Source organism: Acipenser ruthenus, chromosome 26 (assembly GCF_902713425.1).
Source record: "Acipenser ruthenus chromosome 26, fAciRut3.2 maternal haplotype, whole genome shotgun sequence".
NCBI lineage: Eukaryota > Metazoa > Chordata > Actinopteri > Acipenseriformes > Acipenseridae > Acipenser > Acipenser ruthenus.
Window position 1 is genome coordinate 7,586,735 of NC_081214.1, and position 23,411 is coordinate 7,610,145.

Here is a 23,411-nt window from a genome sequence, read left to right on the forward strand (position 1 = left end):
TACAGCAGCAGTGTCCCCCACCTGGAATTGAACCCACGACCCTCCGGTCAGGAGTCCAGAGCCCTAACCACTACTCCACACTGCTGCCTATCCATCTATCTTGAGCAAACATTAAATCATACACTCCTAACCTGCTATAAACATTTTGGATTGCATTTGGCTAGAATACAATAAACTCTCGATTTTATACAGACGCGGTTATGAGGAGCCTCTGAAAGCATGGCACTGGTTTTGATAAAGAGCGGGTCAGAACATCAGAAGCACTATCCACCTGAACTGAATCCACCTGCCATTCCATCGAGAGTCCCTCTGAGACGGCTGGCTTTGTGGCTGACCTGAAACCCCCAAGCACACTTCACATGCAAGCTGGATATGAACACAAGGACACTAACATGCAAACTCCTACATTAACCCCTCTCTCCTGCTGCACAGGCCTATAGTGTGCACATCCCACAACCTCTCTCTCTCTCCTGCCTTTCCCTCACCACACCTCTTTAATAAATTATACTTCATACTCATCATCTTCAGTGACGCAGAAGTTTGCACACTTGGGGTTTGCATGAGATGTTAAGCAGTCCTGTCGACTGTAAGGAGGTCCCATAACATGCAGGGTAGTTAACTGTGTCCTAGCTGAAACGATCCAGGGCTGTAATTAGGGTGACCACGTGGATCCTGGTTCCCTGGGACCGTTCAAATTCTTTAACTCTCATCCTAAATTGCTTTGAACAGTTGTCTTTTTTGTAATGCTTTAATTTGTACTGCAGTCTAGTGATAAACATAGAGCGAACGCTGCAGTAAACACCGATACACAGCGTAGAGACTAGCTGTAAATCTTATGTACACTGGGAAATGTTTAAAACAAATATTTAATTCCTGGTTTAGTTTCTGAACTGGGTGTTTGAGTACTATGGTTAGAAAACAATGCTTTACGAATTACATACAACAGAATGTACAGTGCCTTGCGAAAGTATTCGGCCCCCTTGAACTTTGCTACCTTTTGCCACATTTCAGGCTTCAAACATAAAGATATGAAACTGTAATTTTTTGTGAAGAATCAACAACAAGTGGGACACAATCATGAAGTGGAACGAAATTTATTGGATATTTCAAACTTTTTTAACAAATAAAAAACTGAAAAATTGGGCGTGCAAAATTATTTGAAATGTGGCAAAAGGTCGCAAAGTTCAAGGGGGCCAAATACTTTCGCAAGGCACTGTATTTGCGAAGCAAGTTAATAACCTGAAAAAAGGTGATCCCGATTCTTTTGAGATAATTCACACATCACAGGTAAATCAACTGTAGAAATGTTAATTTGTTTCCAACTTTTACTCAAGATTGTGCGCTAGGAGAAATAAAATGTTTCTTTTAAACATTGCAGTGTATCCAGATCATTTAACAATGCTGGTGCTCTAACTGAAATGAATGGCGTATTGTGGGAACTGAAATAATGTTAACATCACAATCAGAGAAGCAGTTTTCTATATATAAGGCAAATGTAAAATGTGATATTCGTATGTACGACCGCCTGCACTATATCATGGACTCCGGGGGTTTCATCCCCGGGGGGGATAATAAAAGTGGTAACGTTTATTCTGTGACTAATCAAAAGGCTTCATTTGACAGGAATGGTGCTCTACATGTGTTAACTGTACTGCACTGGACTGTATCACTTCAATGCTCAGCAGCTTCCCCACACTACAGAAAAGGGCACTTCCACAAGCGTGGCTGCCCTTTGAAGCACATGACACACGCTCTAAAAACCGAGGATTTAATTTTAGCCGAGGCGACTCATTTCCTGATCCCATGAGGCAGTGACAATTAATGCGGAACTGCGATATTGAACTAGGCAGAACTTGCACTTGTGCAGCACTCCCTATATCCTACTGCAATGGGAAGGGCTTCAGTGTTGAACCATCCAGCTGCCATATTAAAGGAACGCTACAGCACTACGCCCCCTGGTGTCTCATGGTTGAAATTACAACTCTACACTGTTCAAATTGTTTAAAGAGGAACTGCTTTATAATGTATTTTTAAATGACAACCCCCAGCTTTTGTTCTGTTAAAATGTTTCATATTAAAGTTTGCTGGGTGCTGGCCTATAGTTGCATTCCCCCTCTATAAACTTTATTCACAGTTGGGCATAACTTATACAAGAGCAGTGAAAGCATAAACACAACAACAAGACATATTAACAGAAACAAAAAGGGGAGTGTTTGTATTTGAAAGTCATTTGTAAGGGAGTAGCAGAACACTTTGGTAAAACCAGCTGCATCAAATGTGAAGAACAATGCAGTACCATAAAGCCCCCTCTAACACAGCGGCAGACCCCCCTCCTCCCCCGCGTGTTGTGTCAAAAGGCCCCTTACTGGGACGGTACAGGGTCTGATTGGGTGGTTTTGTTCCTGGTGACACGGCTGCCCTCTGCAGCAGGCTAGTGATGAATGGTGCTGGGATTGCTAGACAAACAGACAGGCAGCCCAGACTCCCCGGGGACTGGGAGACACACAGCTGGACAAACCTACTCCGGAAAGAGGGAGACAGCAGGAGCTCAATTGCATTTGGGGAGCGGAGATTAAACTAAACTCAACGGCCGTGATTGTAAGCTTTTATCCATCTCTGGTCTGTGTCATATAATAAATGGATTGAGAAAGGCAATGGGGGGGAGGGAGGGGGGGGTACTGGAAAGACACCTCCACCGCATCACTAAACAAGAATGGTCCCAGTGCCTAGAGAACAAACTGCTACAATATTAGCTATAATCAATTTGTTAAATAACTATATTAAAACAGATGACTAACAGCAGTAAATCAGCAATGCATACTGTATATCCTCCACCATGGCTGTAAATACTATATTTGACTGGTATCATAAATATACATGTCTGCCTCCATTGTATTGCCAGGTTCTGATGTACTCAGTAACTTGCAATAAATAACATCCTTACCATCACATTTGAATCGAGCAATTCTTAAGAATATACACGTGTGAAAATGGAAATGTGACATACATTGCTCCCACTGTCTGGCAAATGGAATAATAATATGGGACTCTTTTTCTAGTCCTGGGCAAAGAAATACATACCCCATCTTCCACAGCAGTAGCTCATGTTTGGTTTATGGTGACAAATCAGTTGCATTTGGTAGTTTCATTGCCTGTTTACAGACTCTTTTAAAACACTCAACGCGGAAGTTAACTGTCATTGACTGGTACTCAATTTTAAAGGCGAGGGAAGCTTTTCTTGGTTTGAAATCAAACACATTAATAAATAGGTGTGTTTTGATTTATTTAATCCCTGCAGACAAATTCTTCTTGAAGGCAATTACTCTGAAAATACAAGTATCAACACACCCCTATTGACTACTAAAACATAAATCAGAGACTTAGACGTTGAACTGATGGGGCCTGTAAGTATTCTCGAGTCGTTTCTGGGTGTTGTTTTCTTTGTGTTTATTTTGTTGCTCTAACCTTGCGGCTGGCCCTGCAGGGGGAGCACGTTCTGGCCCAGCTCCCCGTTGAGCCACAGCTGCATGCGGATGAAGGGCTCCCGGCCTTTCTGGGTCAGCTTGCTCCAGGGCTTGGGCCGGGACAGCATATCACTCACACTCCCCTGAGACAGACCCAGAACCTGTGGGGGGAGAGGAGACACCGTCAGCACAAGCACACACAGCATTCCAGCACGCTTGCTCACTACATGCTAATCTTCTGAAAATACACACTTGAAATTCAGAAATCTGGACCTCTTCTACACACGTGGAGCAATCCATGCAACCAATTTACAACCAATTCATTCGATAAGAAAACATCATCAGCAAGGCCTAAGTGTAATGAGTTTGGTGGTCTCAAATTATCCCTCAGTGGAATCCACATGAACAAAGCAAGCACACAAACCATTGTGCTATAAGACACGTGAAGACTAAACAGCAAACAAAACGTTTTAGCCATGTTGTCATGTTCAACCTCTACTGAACCAAGTGCTCTCTGTGTAACACCTTCCCAGGGTTAGAAACTCTCAGTAGCTCTGCTAGTGTTGAGTTTCCAGCCCTCCACCACCCCCTTGCTGTCCAGTGACTCTGTGGTGAGCGTGGGCCCTGACCTTTTCTCCGAAGATGCGCTGGCAGATTCCGTTCTTGGCCAACTTGTCCTTGACCTGCCTGGTGAGCTCCAGCGTGTCCACCTCCTGGTACATGTAGAACTCGTACTGCTCAGGGGTGAGCGGGGGAACGGCCGGCTTGGCAGGCTTGCCGAGGGGCAGCAGCGGGGAGGAGGGCAGGGGGCTGCTCTGGGGGGTCTCGCTGCAGCTGGCTCCCTGCATGCTCAACTCCGAGCCCTGGGAATAGGGAGACTCGGCGCTGGGCCAGTCCTTCCAGTAGTCTGAAGAGGAGGAGGGGGCGGTCGAGGACCCTGCCAGCCGGGGGGGCTTCTAACAACAACGGGAACAGGAACACAAGACAGGCAACCAGTCAGCAACCACGCTTTCCAAAGGGGGATTTATCATTGAAGGGATCGCATTACGAATTTTTCATCTTTTACCTGTTCAATGTCCTATAATGCGTGTTCCCAGCAAATGTCCTCTTTTTCAAACAGTGGGTCCGCTTCTAAGAAGACTTCTTAAAGCAATTTTTTTTAAAACAATTATTTTTATTCGTTTTCCAATTATTCTCCTAATTTGGAATGTCCAATTATTATTCATCCTGGCTCACCGCCGAAACGAGTGCCATCAGCTGTCCGCTTTCTTTCGCTCTGCAAGCCCGTCGTGCAGCCATATTCAGAACTTACAGCGTCGGAGGATCGCGCAGTTCTGAATTGCATACAGGCCGGCCCGCAGGTGCCAAGCCAGCCACAGGGGTCTCTGGTGAGCCAAGGACTCCACAGCCGACCTAACCCCTTTCCCACCGGGCAGCACTTGGCCAATTGTGCGCCACCCCCTGGGAACGCTCGTCCGCGGTCGGCAGTGGCATAGCTTGGATTCGAACTGGCGATCTCCAAGCTATAGGGCTCATCCCGCACTCCAGTGGAGTGCCTTTATCAGATGCGCCACTCAGAAGCTCTTTCCTTAAAGCAATTTTGCAGAGATTTTTTACAAATTCCCTGTTGCTACAATTGCAGAGGGGCAAAAATTACAGTTGCACACTACTAGTGGTCATTTCTTAAACCACCTTTAGGAGTCTTTTCAGAGGCGTTTGTGTGGTTGAAAAAGTTGTGTTAATGTATATGCTAACTAAAATAAGGTATTGTATTAGGTAATAAGTATATTACCTAATACAACAGTTGGTCCTTCATTCCTACTCTTATGAGTTTCGTGAAAATCTGAGCAGTTTACATTATGCCCATTTTTGTTTATTTAAAAGTATGAAATTAATTATACTGGGATTGTCTTTCATTAAAGTCACTTGGTGCTGAAAGATCTGCCAGGGTTTAAAAGACTCTCAGTCAGGGCCAGTAGTCAAAGGTCTCGTTATCTGCCTTCACCGCTGAAGCACATATTAATTTTACTCGGTCTGTTAGACTAGATAAATAAAAGTGATATTCAAGATTTATTACAGTTTTGACTAATTGTGTACTCTTTCTGAAGTCTAACATTCTGCCATTAATCTATAGAATGTGTCATTGCGCAATGTGCAAGGAGTATAGGGATCTGGAGACGTGCTTAATAACCATGTTATCTACACGCGCCACAATGTCGGACACGTGATTTGAGAAAAATAATAAGATTACAGTTCTCAAAAAAGCAATCATTTCATCTTGTCAGTACTGCAGCAGCTAGTGAACTATCCCCTGCAAATGTACTCTATTCTTTTCATTTATAAACTTTGTTTGAAATAATCCGACTTCCATCAACTGGGGTTACTGCCTGTAATACTGTTGGCTTTTCATTTCTGTAATGAATTTTGGAGTTTACAAAAAAGTCCACACAACAGGGATAGAACATAAAGCATAAGCGTTTCCCTACGTTGCCCTACACAGAAGCGCTTGATTTTCATTTTGTGAAGTGGATTGCTCAAGCTACTGTCTACTGAGGGCTAAGTTTAGACCACCAGACCCATTACACAGTACTTGAATTCAAACCTCCAGAGATGAGGGTAGTCCACTAACCCACTGCCCCGCCCAGAGATCTGAAGTCCAGCTCATACCTCTTTGCTTTCCTCCTGTTGGCGGCTCTCGTCTCCAGTAGGGGGTGCGCTCCGCCTCTCGGAGTGCATGGTGCTCCACCACTGGTCCCTCCAGGAGCCCCCACGCCCGCTCTCTGCGTTCTTGCCTTGCTTAGGGCCTCCGTCGGTGATGCCATGCAGCTCTGCGATGGACGACTCTGTGCTCTCTTTCTTGATGGAGCCTCCGGAGTGGAAGTCCAGGATGGAGGAGGAGCCAGGGCCCTTTTTCAGGGACAAGGCCAGTGGGGAGAAGGTGGGGACTGCCGTCAGGGAGGCAGAGGTCAGCAGCTTGGGAGACAGCAGCGATAGGTCGGCCTGGGAGATGGGCGTGGCTTTGAGGACAGGATCTAAAGCAGCCTGCTGGGCCTCCATCTCACGCCGGGCCTGCTCCAGGATTGAGCGGATAGCCTCGTCAGAGCTGCCGATGCTGCCCCCTGATACACTGCTGGAGGGGGGAGGAGGCTGGGAGGGCTCCACTGCAGACACAGGCACAGAGTTATTAAAGAGGTGAATTGAACACATACACTGAACCATTTACTGGTATTAACTACATGGATTTAGCATATACTTGGCTGGAACTCAACACATTAGCAGCATGTTTTAGCAATTTTTTTTCCAGATCCTAGACTTTTACTGTACTGTATAGTGTCGCTTTACCGTAGTTAATGTACCTGCATGTTGACGTTTACAGTATGCAATAAAACCCTGCAGATGTAGAGTAACGTGAGGGAGAATCTGCATAAGAAAAATAAGAAAACTATCTTCAAAACAAAACTGAAGGAACAGCGCAGATTACAGCAACTTTCATTAACCATTATACCTGGTTATAAAAATGTGTTCAGACTGGATTGTTTTGAAGTTTTACGGGAGCTTTATTTTTTCCCTATTTTTACAGAGGGTGTATCAAAAATCACAGATTTTCACCCATAATTTTGAAATTTACTGCAACATGAACACAATTGGCTTATGTGGTCTTCCCATGTCTTGAGAAATCAAGTAATGCTGTAACCTTTAAACTCTGTTAACTCCACAAAGTTGAAAGGTCACAAATATCTTACTAACCATTGATAATCACTGCCAACACAAAAAAAGGTAAGGGAGGGGCTTATAAATGGTATTTGTAGCTAAATCTACTTTAAATGCAGTAGAATCCCAGGAAAGAACAGCAAAAACGTGAAACTATTCTGTGTACAGCAGTGGCCTTCCATTTGTGCCAACTGGCTTCTGTTGTAAACATGACTGACTGTAAGGGCACGGCTGCACTGCACAGGGAACGCTTTCACAGGCTGACTACCTCACCTGTTTTCTGCACCTGCAGCTCCCTCTTGGCTTGCTCCAGGATGGACTTGATGGCCTCGTCAGACCCGCTCTCTGAGGTTCGGATCCGGGTCGTAATGTTCCCTGCGAGGGCAGAGACCAGAGAGTGAGGCCACAGGAGGGGGAGAGAGGCTTTACCACTCCAGCACAGGCTAAACAACCCAGTCAACACAAGTCAACCCTAAACCAGCACCGCAGTCCAGCACGAGAGAGGGAAAGAACCGCACTCCACCCTCAGGATGTGCAATACAATCCCTGATACTTTACTAAGGGTCTATTGTAATGATCTAAATACTTTTAACTCTGTATCAATCCAGCTCCCGTTTTCCCATTGACACCCTTATCAACAATTAAAAGAGACAGTGGAAGGAGGTGCGCAAAAGAACTAAAAGATTTAAGACGGTGGTATTAAAACCCAGCACTGCTTATGTCATTAAAATAGACTGTAGTACGGTTTACTTTTTTTTTTTTTTTTTTTTTTTTTTAAATTTAGTCGTTGCCAATTAGTTTTTATTATTTTCTCCCCAATTTGAAATGCCCAATTATTTTTTAGGCTCAGCTCACCGCTACCACCCCTGCGCTGACTCGGGAGGGGCGAAGATGAACACACGCTGTCCTCCGAAGCGTGTGCCGTCAGCCGCCCACTTCTTTACACACTGCGAACTCACCGTGCAGCCGCCTCAGAGCTACAGCATCGGAGGACAACGCAGCTCTGGGCAGCTTACAGGCAAGCCCGCAGGCGCCCGGCCAGACTACAGGGGTCGCTGGTGCGCGGTGAGCCGAGGACACCCTGGCCGACCTAACCCTCCCTCCCCCCGGGCGACGCTCGGCCAATTGAGCGCCGCCCCCTGGAAGCTCCCGTCCACAGTCGGCTGTGGAATAGCCTGGACTCGAACTCGCGACGTCCAGGCTATAGAGCGCATCCTGCACTCTAGCAAGTGCTTTTACTGGATGTGCCACTCGGGAGCCCCACGGTTTACTTTTAAACACATTTAAGTGCGTACACTTGCTTTGAACTATTTATTTTTTAAATCCTGCACACCCGTGTAATGCATTATGCACACCCATAATCTCTTTTATAGATTTTGCTAAAACCGATAACTAGACAGCATATATTTTAATGATGGACAAAAACTGTTGTACTGTGTAGTATACAGAATGCCGCGATTGTTTTTATAGTTGGAAACACTAAAAGAAACTCAATTTGATGAAAAGCACTTCGACTAGAAGGCTTTCTCAATGTCTTCACTGTTTTATCAGTGATGGCGTTAAATGAACAGGGTTGAATTAGCTCAAACGGCACGCCGTGCACGAGTCAAGGAGGTTACAGTAACCAGTGGGCTGAGTACGACCAAATCCCCTCACACATCCTGAATCTGACGGTCCCACAGCTGCTGCTAATATCCTACCCATAGCACACGTTCCTGAAGCGAGTGCGTGTTTATGGTGGCAATACAAATGGTTCAGAGAGGGAGAACCTCATTTGAAAACTAACAAAGTCAGACTAAACCTCGCCTTTCCAGCTTATCATGCAGATCTGAACTGGGAGACTTTTTATCCTGGTTACTTATAACATAGAAGTGACGATCACAATGGTTCATTGTACAATCGTTTGATATGGGTATTTTAAATAGACCTTCGGAGACTTTAAAGTGTATTTTTTGTTTCAGCTTTCAAACCTGTATTAACACAGTCACCTGAACTAAGTGGTCATCTTCTCAGACCAGCTAGTAAACCCAAGACATAAATGTGCAAGTAAATGGCACCTGTCTACAGCAACCACAAATACGCAGCCCCTTCGGAGACCAGTTAGTTCAGATTTCACTGTATTTCCACCACATCAGGAACTGGGTATTTCTTTTGTTTTTTTCCCGGGTGACCCGACCCCCTCCTCTTTCCTGAAATACTCACGTCGCTGTTTTTTTTTTTTTTTTTTTTTTTTACCAGATTCCAGGCCAGAATGAGAAACGTGTGCAAAGCTAAGACAACCACACACAAGTATAGTTTATCACACTCCAATCACCAGAGCACAGACCTGGCCGCGACGTACCTTCTGAGCCATTTCTTCTTTTCGGTAGCTCTTGAAATACTCTGTTCAGGTTCTGGCCTGGATTCTCTGTTGAAAAACAAGCGGCGACAGATAGAAGATGAGTCAGGGGTTGGGCATCCCAATGGAACTGGGGAGGGGGTTAGAATCAGGGGAGTGGAACTGAACTAAACTGATCTCGACAATATGAGCCTACAGCAATTCTGTACTGGCAGCCACTTTACAGCCAGTAATACACAGCAAAGACTTCCTACCCCCTTCTAATTCCTGGTGCCAATATGCAGTCCCTTTGGTTTCACTGTATTTACCGTATACATCTGACATGTTCAGAAACTGCCTGAAAAAAGGGATCAGCCACAAAAAGGGCTAGTTACAACTGAGTTTAAATTGACCCATTGGCAGCTTAAATTTTAAGGAACTTCTTCAATTAAATTAACAACAAGGGCCAATTTAGCCCAAGCTTGGCCCCACTGTAGATACTGAATCTTTTATATGGCTGATCCTTCCTTCCAGGTGTCTCCATCCATTCTAACCAGACTGCAGTAATTACTGCTGCTCTATTTGAGTTCTACCTGACCTCCTGAGTGGAATATTTTAAGGTTTAAACCTCATTTTACCTGATGATGTTATGAACAATCCCTTCTATGTTGCAGCTATTATAAATATGTTCTTAATCAATGGACTAGTGATTTTGGCTCGCTCTTTTAAAGAACTACAGCTTACTCCAGACGTCTTTTACTGTGCTATTTAGACTAAATGCCTGTGTGCTTAGTTTCGTACACCTCTGGCACTATTGCTAGCTATTACTGGAACAGTATTGACACAGAGCTGTTCCTGATCAACTGATGTATTACTCTGCATTCCATTGTATATTACTTGTTGACTATACCTCAAATCCTCATCAATTCTGTAGCAGGGTTACATCAGATTGTACCTTATTTTGACTGCTTTTTTTTTTTATCAGTTTCATTTCTGGCAAGTTTCTATGCAAGATGTTTTCTGGAGCGAACGTTTTCTACTGTGCAGTTGTGTCTTTTTAGAGTTTTCAGTTTGTGTTTTCTATTTAAGCTTCAACAATGCCTAGGACTCAGGTCTAGGAAGTGTGCTGTTGCTCTGTTTTAGTATCTAACGATCCCTCTGCAAATAAAGAAAGAGTCTTGTACCTGTGTAACAGCCTCCCTCTGCTCCGTGCTGGTTAAGCAGAGAAAGCAAAGCTTTTAAAATACTGTAATGTATGTGTGACAGGATTGAAAGGAGTCCCTGTTGTAATTCGCCCTCCCGACCACCGGCAGCGCTGTGTAGGGTTGACCGTGATTGGGTCAGGAGGCTGAACTCTGACCATACAGGAAGTTCCGGGTCAGGCGGCCATCTTGGCCCAAGGTGGGACCATGCGGCCGTCAGGTCCCATCATTGCAATCAGCTGTGCTGTTCTCATCGATTGGCTGACGTGAGGCAGCGTGCTGATTGCAGGGGTGGGACTTGGCAGTATTTAAGCAGTATGGTTTTGCCATTCGGCCCCCTGTCCTGAACTGAAAACACGTGCTGTGCTTTGTTGTTGTTTTGTTTTATCAAACTGCTGTAATTCACAGAAGCTTGAAACTTAAGGGACTTTGGTGGATTGCCGCAGTGGAAGAAACCCAGGACAAGCCAGTAATCCGTGGAAGGGGGCCAGGAGGCGGTGAGAGGAAACCCACTGCAGGAGCACAGAGAAACCCAGTGCTTCCTTTATTGTTGTGTGTAACGGGACGTTTTTGTTTATTCTTTTTATTTGAAACCTGAGTTTACCATCGCTGGTATTCCAGGTGGTTTTCTTGTTTATTTTCTGGAATACTGGACTGTTCTATTTTTGTTTGTTAAAATAAAATCCTGCCTGTACCATTGAAGGTACAGGGCTCCAAGGACTAAACGACACTTCCGGCTCCTGTGTGCTGTCATTTCTGGTCCTTCCCTAAAGCTCCACCCACTACCCTCCCACAAGGTGGTGTCAGAAGCGGGAGGAGCATGGACCGGCACACCCTGCAAGCCGTCTTGGAGGATCAGGAGAGACACCGTGACGGTGTAGAGCGGCGTCGGGAAGAACGGGATGCTCAGAGGGATGCTGAGCGTTCAGCCCATCTGACCGCGATGACTGACAAGATGGCGGCCATGTGTCTGGCCATTCAGAACCTGGTAGTGGCCCAGGCCCAGGCCCAAGCCCAGGTCCCGGCCGCAGCAGCTGGACCAGCGCAGCCGACGCCCAAAATCCGGCTGCAAAAGATGACCTCAGAAGATGACCCGGAGGCCTTCCTGACCACGTTTGAGCGGGTGGCTACAGTGTCAGGGTGGCCAGCCAGATGTTGGGCGGCACAACTCGCCCCTTGTCTGACTGGTGAGGCGCAGGCAGCATACCGGGCCCTGAGCAATGTGGCAGCGGAGGATTATCCCCAGGTGAAGGCAGCTATCCTCCAACGCCTCAATATCACTCCGGAAACGCATTGCCGGCGTTTCCGGACCTACAAGCGTCCAGAGGGAACCCGGCCCCGCATTGCGGCCCAGCAACTCTGGGACCATCTGACCCGCTGGCTGCGTCCCACTGAACGGACCACCCAACAAATCATGGAGTCTGTGGGGGTCGACCAGTTCCTGGAGGTGTTGGAACCGGAGACTCGAGCCTGGGTCGCTCGCCACAGTCCCGAGACGATGGACAAGGCCGTCGAACTGGCGGAGGCTTTCGAGGATTCACTGCTTCGGGTGGACCCCAGTCCAGCCCCAGCAGTCCCAGTGAAGCATCGCCCTTTACCAGCGCACCCAAGGACTGCAGCGAGGCCTTCAGTTTTCCCCGTCCCTTTGAGCGCCTCGACTCCAAAGTGGAGACCGAGGTTAGCTCCCAGCTGGGCCAGAGAGAATCCCTGGACCCCCCCCCCCAGTGGTGGACCAAGGGACAAGCAGCCGTCTCCCACAGCGTTGCCTTCCCCTACCTGCTTCCGGTGCCATGAGGTGGGACACATCGCGAGATTCTGTCCTGCCGCAATGGAGTGTGACGTGGCCTTGCGATGTCCGGACGCAGAGGGTGGTGAGTACAGGGGAAGGGGTCGGGAGGGGCCTTGCATTATTAATGTAGTTGTTGGTAATATGAGTACCCACGCATTAGTGGACTCAGGGTGTAGTCACACTATAATTCGGTCTGCTCTCTTGGAGGGTACACCCTGGCGGCCACAGGGGTCTGTGACCATCTCGTGTATTCATGGAGAAACCAAGGCGTATCCTACCACTAAAGTTAGAATGACTGTGGAAAGTCGGACGTGCCACGTAGTCGTGGCCGTTGCTAAAAAGGTGCCATACCCAGTAATTTTGGGTCGAGATTGGCCTTACTATACACAAGTTAAGGTCAATGCGGCTCGGCCACCTATTGTAGAAAAGGTGGTCGCAATGGGGGATCCAATTGGCCAGATCTTCCCCTTGCAGGCCGACATATTTACTTCCAGGTTCCGGCCCCATAAAACTAAAAGAGAGCGGAGGGCCGAGAAACTTGAGGGGGCATTAATGAGGCAAGGCTGGGGATTGGTGGGAGAATCTGCTTTGCCTGTCAAACGAACACAGAAGGGGGTGGGTGTCCAGTGTGACCAGCAGGAGCGGGTTACTGAGATCCCTAGAGCAGAAGCTACTGTGGCCCCGCTCGGCATACCGCAATTCTGGGACCGGGGTGTGGACCTAGAGTGGGAGCAAAGTAACGACCCCACTCTGGTGCACATCCGGGGGCGGGTTCGGTCTGTCGAGGGGAAGGAAGTTGAAGGCTGCGGGCCGCTCACATTTCCTCACTTCATCGTGATGGGGCATTTGCTGTATAGGGTATCCCAAGCCCCGGGCACAGGACAGCCTGTAACCCAATTATTGGTTCCGGGGTCTTTCCGCCGGGAGGTCATGCGGTTGGCACATGATATTCCCTTTTCTGGCCACCTGGGGCGGGAAAAGACCTTGGAACGAATACTGGCCCGGTTTTATTGGATGGGACTCCACGTGGATGTGAGGAAATATGTAGCGGAGTGTCCCGATTGCCAGAGAGTAGCGCCGGGGCGGGTTCGCCCGGCCCCGCTGGTCCCACTGCCCCTGGTTTGTACTCCCTTCGATCGCATAGCCATGGACATAGTGGGCCCAGTGCATCCCGCCGACTCTGGATATACGCACATTCTAGTAGTGGTGGATTATGCTACGCGATATCCAGAGGCGGTGCCACTGCGCTCCACTAGTGCCGTCGCCATTGCTAAAGAACTAGTTGAGATCATTGCTAGAGTAGGGGTGCCCAAAGAGATTCTGACGGATCAGGGAACCAACTTCATGTCCGATACCCTCAAAGAAGTATACAAAATTTTGAAAATCCGTCCCATCAGGACCTCTGTGTACCATCCGCAGACAGATGGCCTGGTGGAAAGGTTTAATCAGACCCTGAAGCAAATGCTGAGGCGATTTGTGAACCAGGAACAAAAACATTGGGCAAAACTCCTCCCCTTCCTGATGTTTGCAGTGAGAGAGGTGCCACAGAGTTCAACAGGGTTCTCCCCGTTTGAGCTGCTATATGGGAGACAACCCCGAGGCATTCTCGATCTCGTGCGAGAAGGGTGGGAGGACCAAACCTCTACTTCTAAAAATGTAGTCAAATACGTACTACTGCTAAGAGATCGCTTAGAATTAGTCGGTCGTTTGGCTCAAGAGAACCTGCGCAATGCTCAGCATCAGCAGCAGCAGCAGTACAATCAAAAAGCACGAATTCGGACTTTTCGACCTGGAGATAAGGTACTGCTGCTCCTTCCCACAGCCGAATCTAAGTTGTTTGCCAAGTGGCAGGGGCCTTATGAGGTGGTTCGGGCTATAGGGAGAGTGAATTATGAAATCAGGCAGCCCGACCATCGAAAACCACTCCAAATTTATCATGTAAATTTGTTAAAACCCTGGAGAGACAGAGAAGCCCTGTTTGTTGCTAATGATAGCCCCGAGGAGGATTTCGGTCCTGAGGCAGGGCCATCTGGTCAAACAGCTAAAATTTCGATGGGGGAACAGTTACTTCCCCGTCAGAAACAGGAGCTGGGTCAATTAATTGAGGAATTCAGTGATGTTTTTTCTGAGTTGCCCGGTAGAACTGACATTATTGAACATGCCATTATTACTCCGCCAGGTGTTCGGGTGCGTCAGAGGCCTTACCGGATCCCGGAAAGTCGGCGGGGTGTAATGCGCCGGGAAGTGGCCAGTATGCTCGAGCTGGGAGTAGTGCAGCCTTCCCAGAGCGAGTGGTGTAGTCCTGTGGTAATGGTACCTAAGAAGGATGGCTCCACTCGTTTCTGTGTGGACTTTAGAAAGGTGAACGCTATCTCTAAGTTCGATGCGTACCCCATGCCTCGAGTGGATGAGCTCCTCGACAGACTGGGTAAGGCGAGGTTCTTGTCCACTCTGGACCTGACAAAGGGATATTGGCAGATCCCGTTAACACCCAGTTCCAAGGAGAAAACCGCATTTGCTACCCCGGATGGCTTGTTTCATTTCAAGACCATGCCCTTCGGTTTGCATGGGGCCCCAGCTACCTTCCAGAGACTGATGGACAAGGTGTTACGTCCCCATCATCAGTATGCGGCAGCATATATTGATGACGTTGTTATTTTTAGCTCTACCTGGAAGGAGCACCTTGATAGATTGGCGGCTGTCCTGCAGTCTTTGAGGGAGGCGGGGCTAACAGTCAACCTAGGCAAATGCGCGTTTGGCAAACAAGAGACCCAATATCTTGGCTTTAGCATGGGTAATGGTCGGGTGAAACCAGTGGCTTCCAAGGTCCAGGCCTTGGTGGACACTCCGGTCCCACGAACCAAGGCTCAAGTGAGGTCACTTTTGGGGCTGGCAGGCTATTATCGCCGTTTTATCCCCGAGTTTTCCACCATTGTTAGCCCCTTGATTGACCTCACTAAGAAGAGCGCCCCAAACACTGTAAAATGGTCAGATGAGTGTCAGGAAGCGTTTGACACGATAAAGCGGATACTTTGCCAAGCCCCTGCACTAGTTTCACCAGATTTCGACAGGGAATTCATCCTCCAGACAGACGCCTCGGATGTCGGTCTGGGGGCCGTCTTGTCCCAGGAGATCGATGGGGTAGAACACCCCGTGCTATACATTAGCAGGAAAATGGCTCAAAGGGAGCGCAACTACTCAGTTATTGAGAAGGAGTGCCTGGCCATTAAATGGGCCACAAACTCTCTTCGATATTATCTCCTGGGGCGGTCCTTCACTCTTGTCACAGATCACGCTCCTCTTAAGTGGCTAAACACGATGAGGGACACGAACGCCCGGATTACTCGGTGGAGTCTGGCGCTGCAACCCTTTAACTTCACTGTTAAACATCGTTCGGGTAAGGAGCATCAAAATGCTGATTTTTTTTCAAGGGAGGGGGGTCATTTAGGGGAGTTAGGGTTGGCCGAGTGTGCCTACGGCTCCACTCTGAGGGGGGGGATGTGTGACAGGATTGAAAGGAGTCCCTGTTGTAATTCGCCCTCCCGACCACCGGCAGCGCTGTGTAGGGTTGACCGTGATTGGGTCAGGAGGCTGAACTCTGACCATACAGGAAGTTCCGGGTCAGGCGGCCATCTTGGCCCAAGGTGGGACCATGCGGCCGTCAGGTCCCATCATTGCAATCAGCTGTGCTGTTCTCATCGATTGGCTGACGTGAGGCAGCGTGCTGATTGCAGGGGTGGGACTTGGCAGTATTTAAGCAGTATGGTTTTGCCATTCGGCCCCCTGTCCTGAACTGAAAACACGTGCTGTGCTTTGTTGTTGTTTTGTTTTATCAAACTGCTGTAATTCACAGAAGCTTGAAACTTAAGGGACTTTGGTGGATTGCCGCAGTGGAAGAAACCCAGGACAAGCCAGTAATCCGTGGAAGGGGGCCAGGAGGCGGTGAGAGGAAACCCACTGCAGGAGCACAGAGAAACCCAGTGCTTCCTTTATTGTTGTGTGTAACGGGACGTTTTTGTTTATTCTTTTTATTTGAAACCTGAGTTTACCATCGCTGGTATTCCAGGTGGTTTTCTTGTTTATTTTCTGGAATACTGGACTGTTCTATTTTTGTTTGTTAAAATAAAATCCTGCCTGTACCATTGAAGGTACAGGGCTCCAAGGACTAAACGACACTTCCGGCTCCTGTGTGCTGTCATTTCTGGTCCTTCCCTAAAGCTCCACCCACTACCCTCCCACAGTATGTTTTCGGTGGCTGCCTCGAATCATGCTGACAGTGTATTTCCCACACACTCTTTGTTGTGTCAGGCCCGCGAGTGGAAGAATACAAGAGAAACGCACCCTCAACATGCTTAGTGGTGGCCACCAAGCACTTATAATAAGCTCTGCTGGGGACATGACCGATAATACTACACAACAACTGGGGAACGAGTGAACGGGAACTAAAGCTACAGAAAGGTGGGGACATTTCTATAAAAGGGGTGTAAGTCCCACCTTTCAGTTTGGATACAGCTCATTCTCCTTATACAGGCATTGCAAGCCTTTTAAAAGCTGAACAACTGAATGGGCAGCAGACATTTCCTTTGTAGCAATTCCAAACAGCAGACACGAATATGGAGACTCAAGAACACACGTTCCACGAGCTCTGCTCAGTAGAACTGTGCCACACAGTGTTTTGCCACGGGCAGCATTTTGCTTAGCTGTCAAGTTCAGTAACATCGTGTTCCCTGGTTATAATTAAGAGAGACTCCTATTAGTAGGTACTGTTAAGCACGCATCAAGCTGATACTTGTCATGTTGGCATTTATGGATTTCTGATATAATTATGTACACAGCTTTATTGTAGGGACTGGCCATTGTTTATTCACAACTGGCTCAACCAACATGTAAAAGAGTCTCATTTGCCATGACAAGCTTGATCCAAACTGGGATTTGATCCAATACACCAACTGGGAAAAATACTTATATCTCTATAGTAAAATACTAGACAACAAAACAAGATTAGAATTAGAAAAGGGGGTTCTGTAGTCTACTGCAATTAACATTGTTGTAATGTTAAAACAATTTGGCAGTGAAGCAGATACTTTTTTTACCAGACAATACAAACGTAACTGAGAGAATCACGGCACACAGCTGTGCACCAAATATTAAGACAATAGCTCTTACTTGTACAATACCCACAATCCAACGTGACCTAGAGAATCACCAAATACAGTACCAAGCAAGTCACAATTTCAAAGCGTTTTATCATCCAGAAACCAAAACGTCACACTCCCTGAGGTTTTTACACTGAAATATACTACCTATACTTCCTGTGCAGCAGGTATGAAGACCCCACTTTCACAGTGGTGGCAGGGGAAACAAGCTCAACCAAGTGAAGTGAAAATGAACCTTGCACTGAACAATACACAGCAAAAAGGAGAAGGGAGGAAGAAAATGATTTTTAAATGTTTGGTTATTCCCCTTTAAAAGTTACTAATATCACTGCTTTATTCATGTCTACCTCTATAAAGCGCTGCGACGGATCTAAATGTTTACAGTCTGGAACATGAGTCTATTATTTATAAAGACTAACAGAGGTTGTTCATGCTCAGCTTTTAATTGTTCTCATTTTGTTCTTGTTAAATTCGAACCGGAGCAATTCCCAGATAATGAATTAAGTGACAAGCTATCTGACAGAACTGTAGTTCAGCAATTATGAAATACATTTAAACAGTTTAGCAACATTAATTTTAATAATTGTATTCAGTATAACCAAGTTATAGACCATGTATTAGAATAAATATACGCTGCCACTGTTCAGCGAGTTTCCCAATGTTTAAAATGTCTAGTTTTGTATATATGTATATAATTCACAAGCTTTTAATATGATACTGTCTTCACCTTCACCCATTGAGGGGTAAAATGAAGAAAAAATCTCTCACCAAGTCATTCTGCATTCATGTACTTGTGGGATGTCTTGCTTATTTTGATTGGGGGATGATTATATATTCAGGGATACCAACATATTTAGAAAGCATGCAGACTGTGTGGGGGGTAAAACGGGTAACAAATGTCCCACCCCGAAGCACTACAAACCATTCGCGGTGATTTAATAGTTCATTGAGTTACATTACACACGTACTACACAGTTAATAAGAACCTATGACTAACACCCTTAATATTTCCACATGTGCCATTAGGTCATCTTCACCACACATTCTCATTGCTTATGAATGCAAGCTGGTCAGTGCTGGCTGGTGCTATAGAAGCGAGACACATACCTTTTAATCCTTCCCAGTGAACAGCAGCACGGAACTAGATGCATAAAGCATCAGTATGCTGGTACGCACACTGCCTTCACAGGCACTTCCCAGCACGCCAGGGTTTTATGAATACAAATCAAATGTGAGTTTCTAATGTTCTTGTAATACAGTTAGTGTTCCTGCAGCAACAGAAAATCCACCTGATACTAAAGTTTCTGCATAATAATAATTGTAAATCTTGTTGCAAACCTGTGATCAGTTTGTGTTTTAATCCACACTGGCTTATTTTCTTACTGCAGTGGTACAGAAACTTCCATCAAAAGAAGGATTTTGCGTGTTGGAAGAAACCAAGTGCGGCCTACATGCGGTATTGGTATTGGATTGTTTGAGATCTTATTACTTGGTCCTAGAGTGTCTTATTTTTCCTAAAACACGTGTTACAAAAGAAAGCATTCTGACGGCTTTGTATTGTGTTCTAACACTGCCAAAAGGCCATTAACTTTATAAGCCATGACCCCAATAGAACAGTGGTAACAGACAAGATAGCCCACAAAATGATAGCCAACAGCCTTACATCCGTTTCTTTTAAATGAATAGTTATCATGCATTTCTATTAGTTAAGCATTAATCTCTAATCATGTTGAGCGCTGTTTTTCTGTTCTACTTCCAATTAATGTAACCACTCTAGGATATGTTTTTTTTTATATAAAAGTTTGAGGGCCCTATTTTGAAACAAGTTTGAGAGTAAAAACAATAACACCAATAACATCCCCATCGTGGGACCAAGGGCTTATTCATAAAGCATTAGTACGCTGGTGGGCGCACTGCACTCACAGGCATTTCCCAGGAAGGTATTGTTTTATGAATACAACACCAAGATCTGAATTAAATCAAAGATAATAGCTACAGCTTTATCTAGCTCTGATGGGACCAACACTTTGATTTGATCCTGGACAAAGTTTCAAAAGTTCATGTCATACCCTTTATAGGTTTGTTTACCACAGTATTTCAGCATTCATGTTTAATATGCATTTACCATAGTTTACCATGTTTTTAAATATGCTTTACGATACCTCTATGGGCTGAACAAAGCTCATGCTTCACCGTGCTTTCAGTATGCTTTGGTTTTGCTATGGTAAACTTCTGTAAGTGTGAATGAGGCTGGTGTATGGTTGTGTGTGGGTGTTTCGGCTCAGCTACTCACCTCTCTGTCGGCCCTGGATGCTGCGCAGTGCTAGGATGTTCTGCTCGTCGGACAGGAACTGCTTCATCTTGTGGAAGGGCTCCTTGCCGCGGATGGTCAGCTTGTTCCAGGGCTTGGGCCGGGCCAGGATTTCGCTGACCGAGCCTTGGGACAGGCCCAGCACGTAGTGTCCGAAGATGCGCTGCCCGATGTTGTGCTTGATGAGCTGCTCCTTGACTTGACGGGCGATCTCCGCAGTGTCCATGTCCTCGCCCTCGGAGACGCTGCCCGCGCCCTCAGACTGGCACGGAGAGGGAGCCATGCCATTGACATCTGGGCTGCCGGACTGCTGCTGCTGCTGCTGCTGGAGGGGGCTGGCGGAGAGGGAGTTTGTGCTGTAGTGCCCGGGGGAAAAGAGCATGGTGGGGGTGCCTGCACTGGACTCCTGGAGGGCCTTGGAGTAGAAAGTCTGCATGAGCTGGCGCTGAAGGAGGGAGTTCAGAGCCACCTTCCCCGCCAGAGGGAAAGCAGTGGCTGTGCCAGCCAGGGAGGACCCAAAAAAATCCTGTCCGATTCCGGTGGGCGAGAATTGGTGGGTGCCGTTGGCGTTGGAGGCCTGCTCTGCAGCGCCGGTGCTGTGGTTGGCAGACACCCGTAGCAGCTGGGAGGGGGGAGGGGAGGCTTGAAGGATGGCAGTGGCTTTGGTGGAGGTGGTGGTGACGGCGCGCTGGCTTGCTTCCAGTGTCGGCTCTTTCCCTTTCCTCCCGGCCGACCCTACAAGAAAGGTCAAACACAATGCATTATGGGGGAGCGAAAGGGTGTGCGTCAAAAAAATAAAATAAAAAAGCATAGTTAAACTAAAAAAAAAATATATATATATATTTTTTAGCCTGGGTTTAAAAAAAAAAAACTACAAAAATGGAAGAAAAAAGTGCATCTTTTACTTTATATAAAAAAAATAAAAAAATAAAAAAGATAAATAGACCCCCCACAGACAAAACGCCTATGCATTTGATGTTTGTACCTTTCTTGTATGGTGAAGCCAGTCAGAGAAGCCTATACCCAATTCAAGTCTTTCCAATTGATAGAAACAAAACAAAGGCCACCGCTCTCCAGCCAGTGCTGACAGAACCCTGTTAGAAGTGGTCTGGAGTCCTGGGAGCTCAGGTGGATTAATGTCAGTTAGTCCGCTTCTCTCTCACCCTGTCTCCAGTATCCAGCTGAGTCCCTGCAGTGGAAGCCTGGTACCGTCCTTACTGCTTAATCTGCAGCTGAGGCAGGGTGGACTGAAACATGCATGCCTGCTCCCCTACTCTGTGGAAGGAAGTACAGTGCATCTGCCTACTAACAGTGTCCTGTGTCGTTTGCCTGATGAACGCTAAACTGCAGCGATGCGCTGTCCCTGGCAGGCATGTAGATCTATGTAGGCAGAGGCAGCTGTGTCCAGGCTACCTGCGTGCTGGTCTTTCTCCTGAATCTCTTTCCCTTCTTTTCATAACTGATCGGGGGCTGGCTGGTTCCAGCTTGTGGGATGTTTTATTGTTACAGTCTTGTGTTGCATCACCACACATTGCTTATCCTTGAGGCCACTGAACAGATATATTGTGTGTGTGTGTGAGTGTGTGTGTGTTGTGCCATATATGGAAGAAAAATCCTGGTGGACTGAGGCCAGTGAATTGTTAGTCTTTTGTGCCACAGTACTTTAAAAAGATACCAAAAAATGCTGGCCGTATTTGAAAAAAAAAAGAAAAAATTCTGGTGGATTGAAGCCAGCGAATCGTTACCAAAGTCCTTCATATTTTAAAGGAACCCCCGCCCAAAAAAAAAATGTGAAAGAAAAATCCTGATGGATTCTGTCATTGTAAAATTTTGTGCAAATATAACAAAAATAAAGATCGAAAAGATAAATAAAAGTTGCCGACTAAGGACTGAACAGCACTGCTCGACTCTGAAGTTTCCAAAGAGCTTGATGTGGATCGGTTTTGAAACCGATAAGAAGGGATTGATATAAACTGCAGTGGGTTGGTTGTAGCTACCAAGAATATACATTGATTAGGACAGCAGTATTGAAAGACTACAGGCAATGAGCCACATCTCAAACTAGAACATTTCTGAGAATATACCAAAATAAAAATATACAAAATGTTTTTGATCGAATAGAAACTCCTACAGCATATTAACATTGAAATGTAGCACATATATAACCCTCCTATTATGTTGAGAATGTGTCTACATCTATCACACTGACCCCAAGCATAACCTATGTGAAGATAATCTGCAATTAGGATTTTTTTTATGATTATGTTCAAGATCCCAAGTTATCCATTACTATTAAACACTCAATACTGCTAAATTTAAAACAAACTTGGTATTTCTAAAGGTTGAAAGAAAAGTCATAAAATGTCATGATGAAGAGATTATGATTCAAAACTTGAATGCTCTATCAGGTCATCCTGACCTAAAGCAAAACAGGACTCAAATAACACTATGTAACTCAATTTTTGTTCCTGGGTAGTAAGTGTTATTTCCTAATTGCTTATGCCTCAAAATTATAGAAAATGGCTATTATTCCCCACAAACTTTGCTTTTGTGACCAGGACAGTGATATTTTGAAATTTACCTATTTCCAATGAGAAAACGGGCGAATTTGTGTCTTTTCGTTCACATAAAGTCAGAAAAAAACAACATATGAATCCAAATTAACATGTATTTATACTAAAGTAATACAAAAATGACTACAAAAGATTTAGAAGTGAGTAGTTTTTCGAGATTTACAATTATACTTTAAATCACTTTCTCGAATCAGCCCCCAAATGTAGTCTCCCATCATGTTCTCGTTATACTGTCCTTGGTAGCGGTGTTCAAAGTCCAGTATATCCTGGTGGAAGCGCTCGCCTTGCTCCTCCGAGTACGCTCCCATGTTCTCCTTGAATTTATCAAGATGAGCATCAAGGATATGGACTTTGAGGGACATCCTACAGCCCATTGTGCCGTAGTTCTTCACCAAAGTCTCAACCAGCTCCACATAGTTTTCGGCCTTGTGATTGCCCAGGAAGCCCCGAACCACTGAGACAAAGCTGTTCCAAGCCGCTTTCTCCTTACTAGTGAGCTTCTTGGGGAATTCATTGCACTCCAGGATCTTCTTTATCTGTGGTCCGACGAAGACACTGGCTTTGACCTTTGCCTCAGACAGCTTAGGGAAGAAGTCTTGAAGGTACTTGAAGGCTGCCGACTCCTTATCTAGAGCTCTGACAAATTGTTTCATAAGGCCCAATTTGATGTGCAGTGGTGGCATCAGCACCTTCCGGGGGTCCACCAGTGGCTCCCACTTGACGTTGTTCCTCCCCACAGAGAACTCGGTCCGCTGTGGCCAGTCCCGCCTGTGGTAGTGCGCCTTGGTGTCCCTGCTGTCCCAAAGGCAAAGATAGCAGGGAAACTTGGTAAAACCGCCTTGGAGACCCATCAGGAAAGCCACCATTTTGAAGTCTTCTATGACCTTG

General features: G+C 46.2%; 2 protein-coding genes across 7 annotated transcripts in view; one reads left to right on the plus strand and one right to left on the minus strand.

Annotated features, from left to right (window-relative positions):
- LOC117430557 (protein CASP-like) overlaps positions 1-23,411 on the minus strand; it is a 171,568-nt gene that overhangs the window by 33,996 nt on the left and 114,161 nt on the right. For 2 of the 6 annotated variants that reach the window (XM_059000862.1, XM_059000859.1), the window contains exons 15-20: positions 19,933-20,685; positions 9,502-9,582; positions 7,449-7,550; positions 6,132-6,625; positions 4,094-4,420; positions 3,466-3,625 (exon numbers count right to left, since the gene is read on the minus strand). The exons of 1 other annotated variant lie outside the window; for it this stretch is intronic. In XM_059000862.1, coding sequence (XP_058856845.1) covers positions 3,466-3,625; positions 4,094-4,420; positions 6,132-6,625; positions 7,449-7,550; positions 9,502-9,582; positions 19,933-20,685 — 1,917 coding nt within the window. The remainder of the gene's footprint in view (positions 1-3,465; positions 3,626-4,093; positions 4,421-6,131; positions 6,626-7,448; positions 7,551-9,501; positions 9,583-19,932; positions 20,686-23,411) is intronic. 3 more of the 6 variants (XM_059000860.1, XM_059000861.1, XM_059000863.1) reach the window with 3 other exon arrangements.
- Positions 10,760-16,752, plus strand: LOC131701660 (zinc finger protein 444-like). The gene is made up of 2 exons (XM_059000867.1): positions 10,760-12,565; positions 16,337-16,752. The coding sequence occupies exons 1-2, from the start codon at positions 11,515-11,517 to the stop codon at positions 16,342-16,344; spliced, it is 1,059 nt and encodes a 352-aa protein (XP_058856850.1). The 5' UTR covers positions 10,760-11,514; the 3' UTR covers positions 16,345-16,752.

Coding starts and splice junctions, on each gene's coding strand:
- LOC131701660 (XM_059000867.1), top strand. CDS start 11,515: ATGGACCGGCACACCCTGCAAGCCGTCTTGGAGGATCAGGAGAGACAC.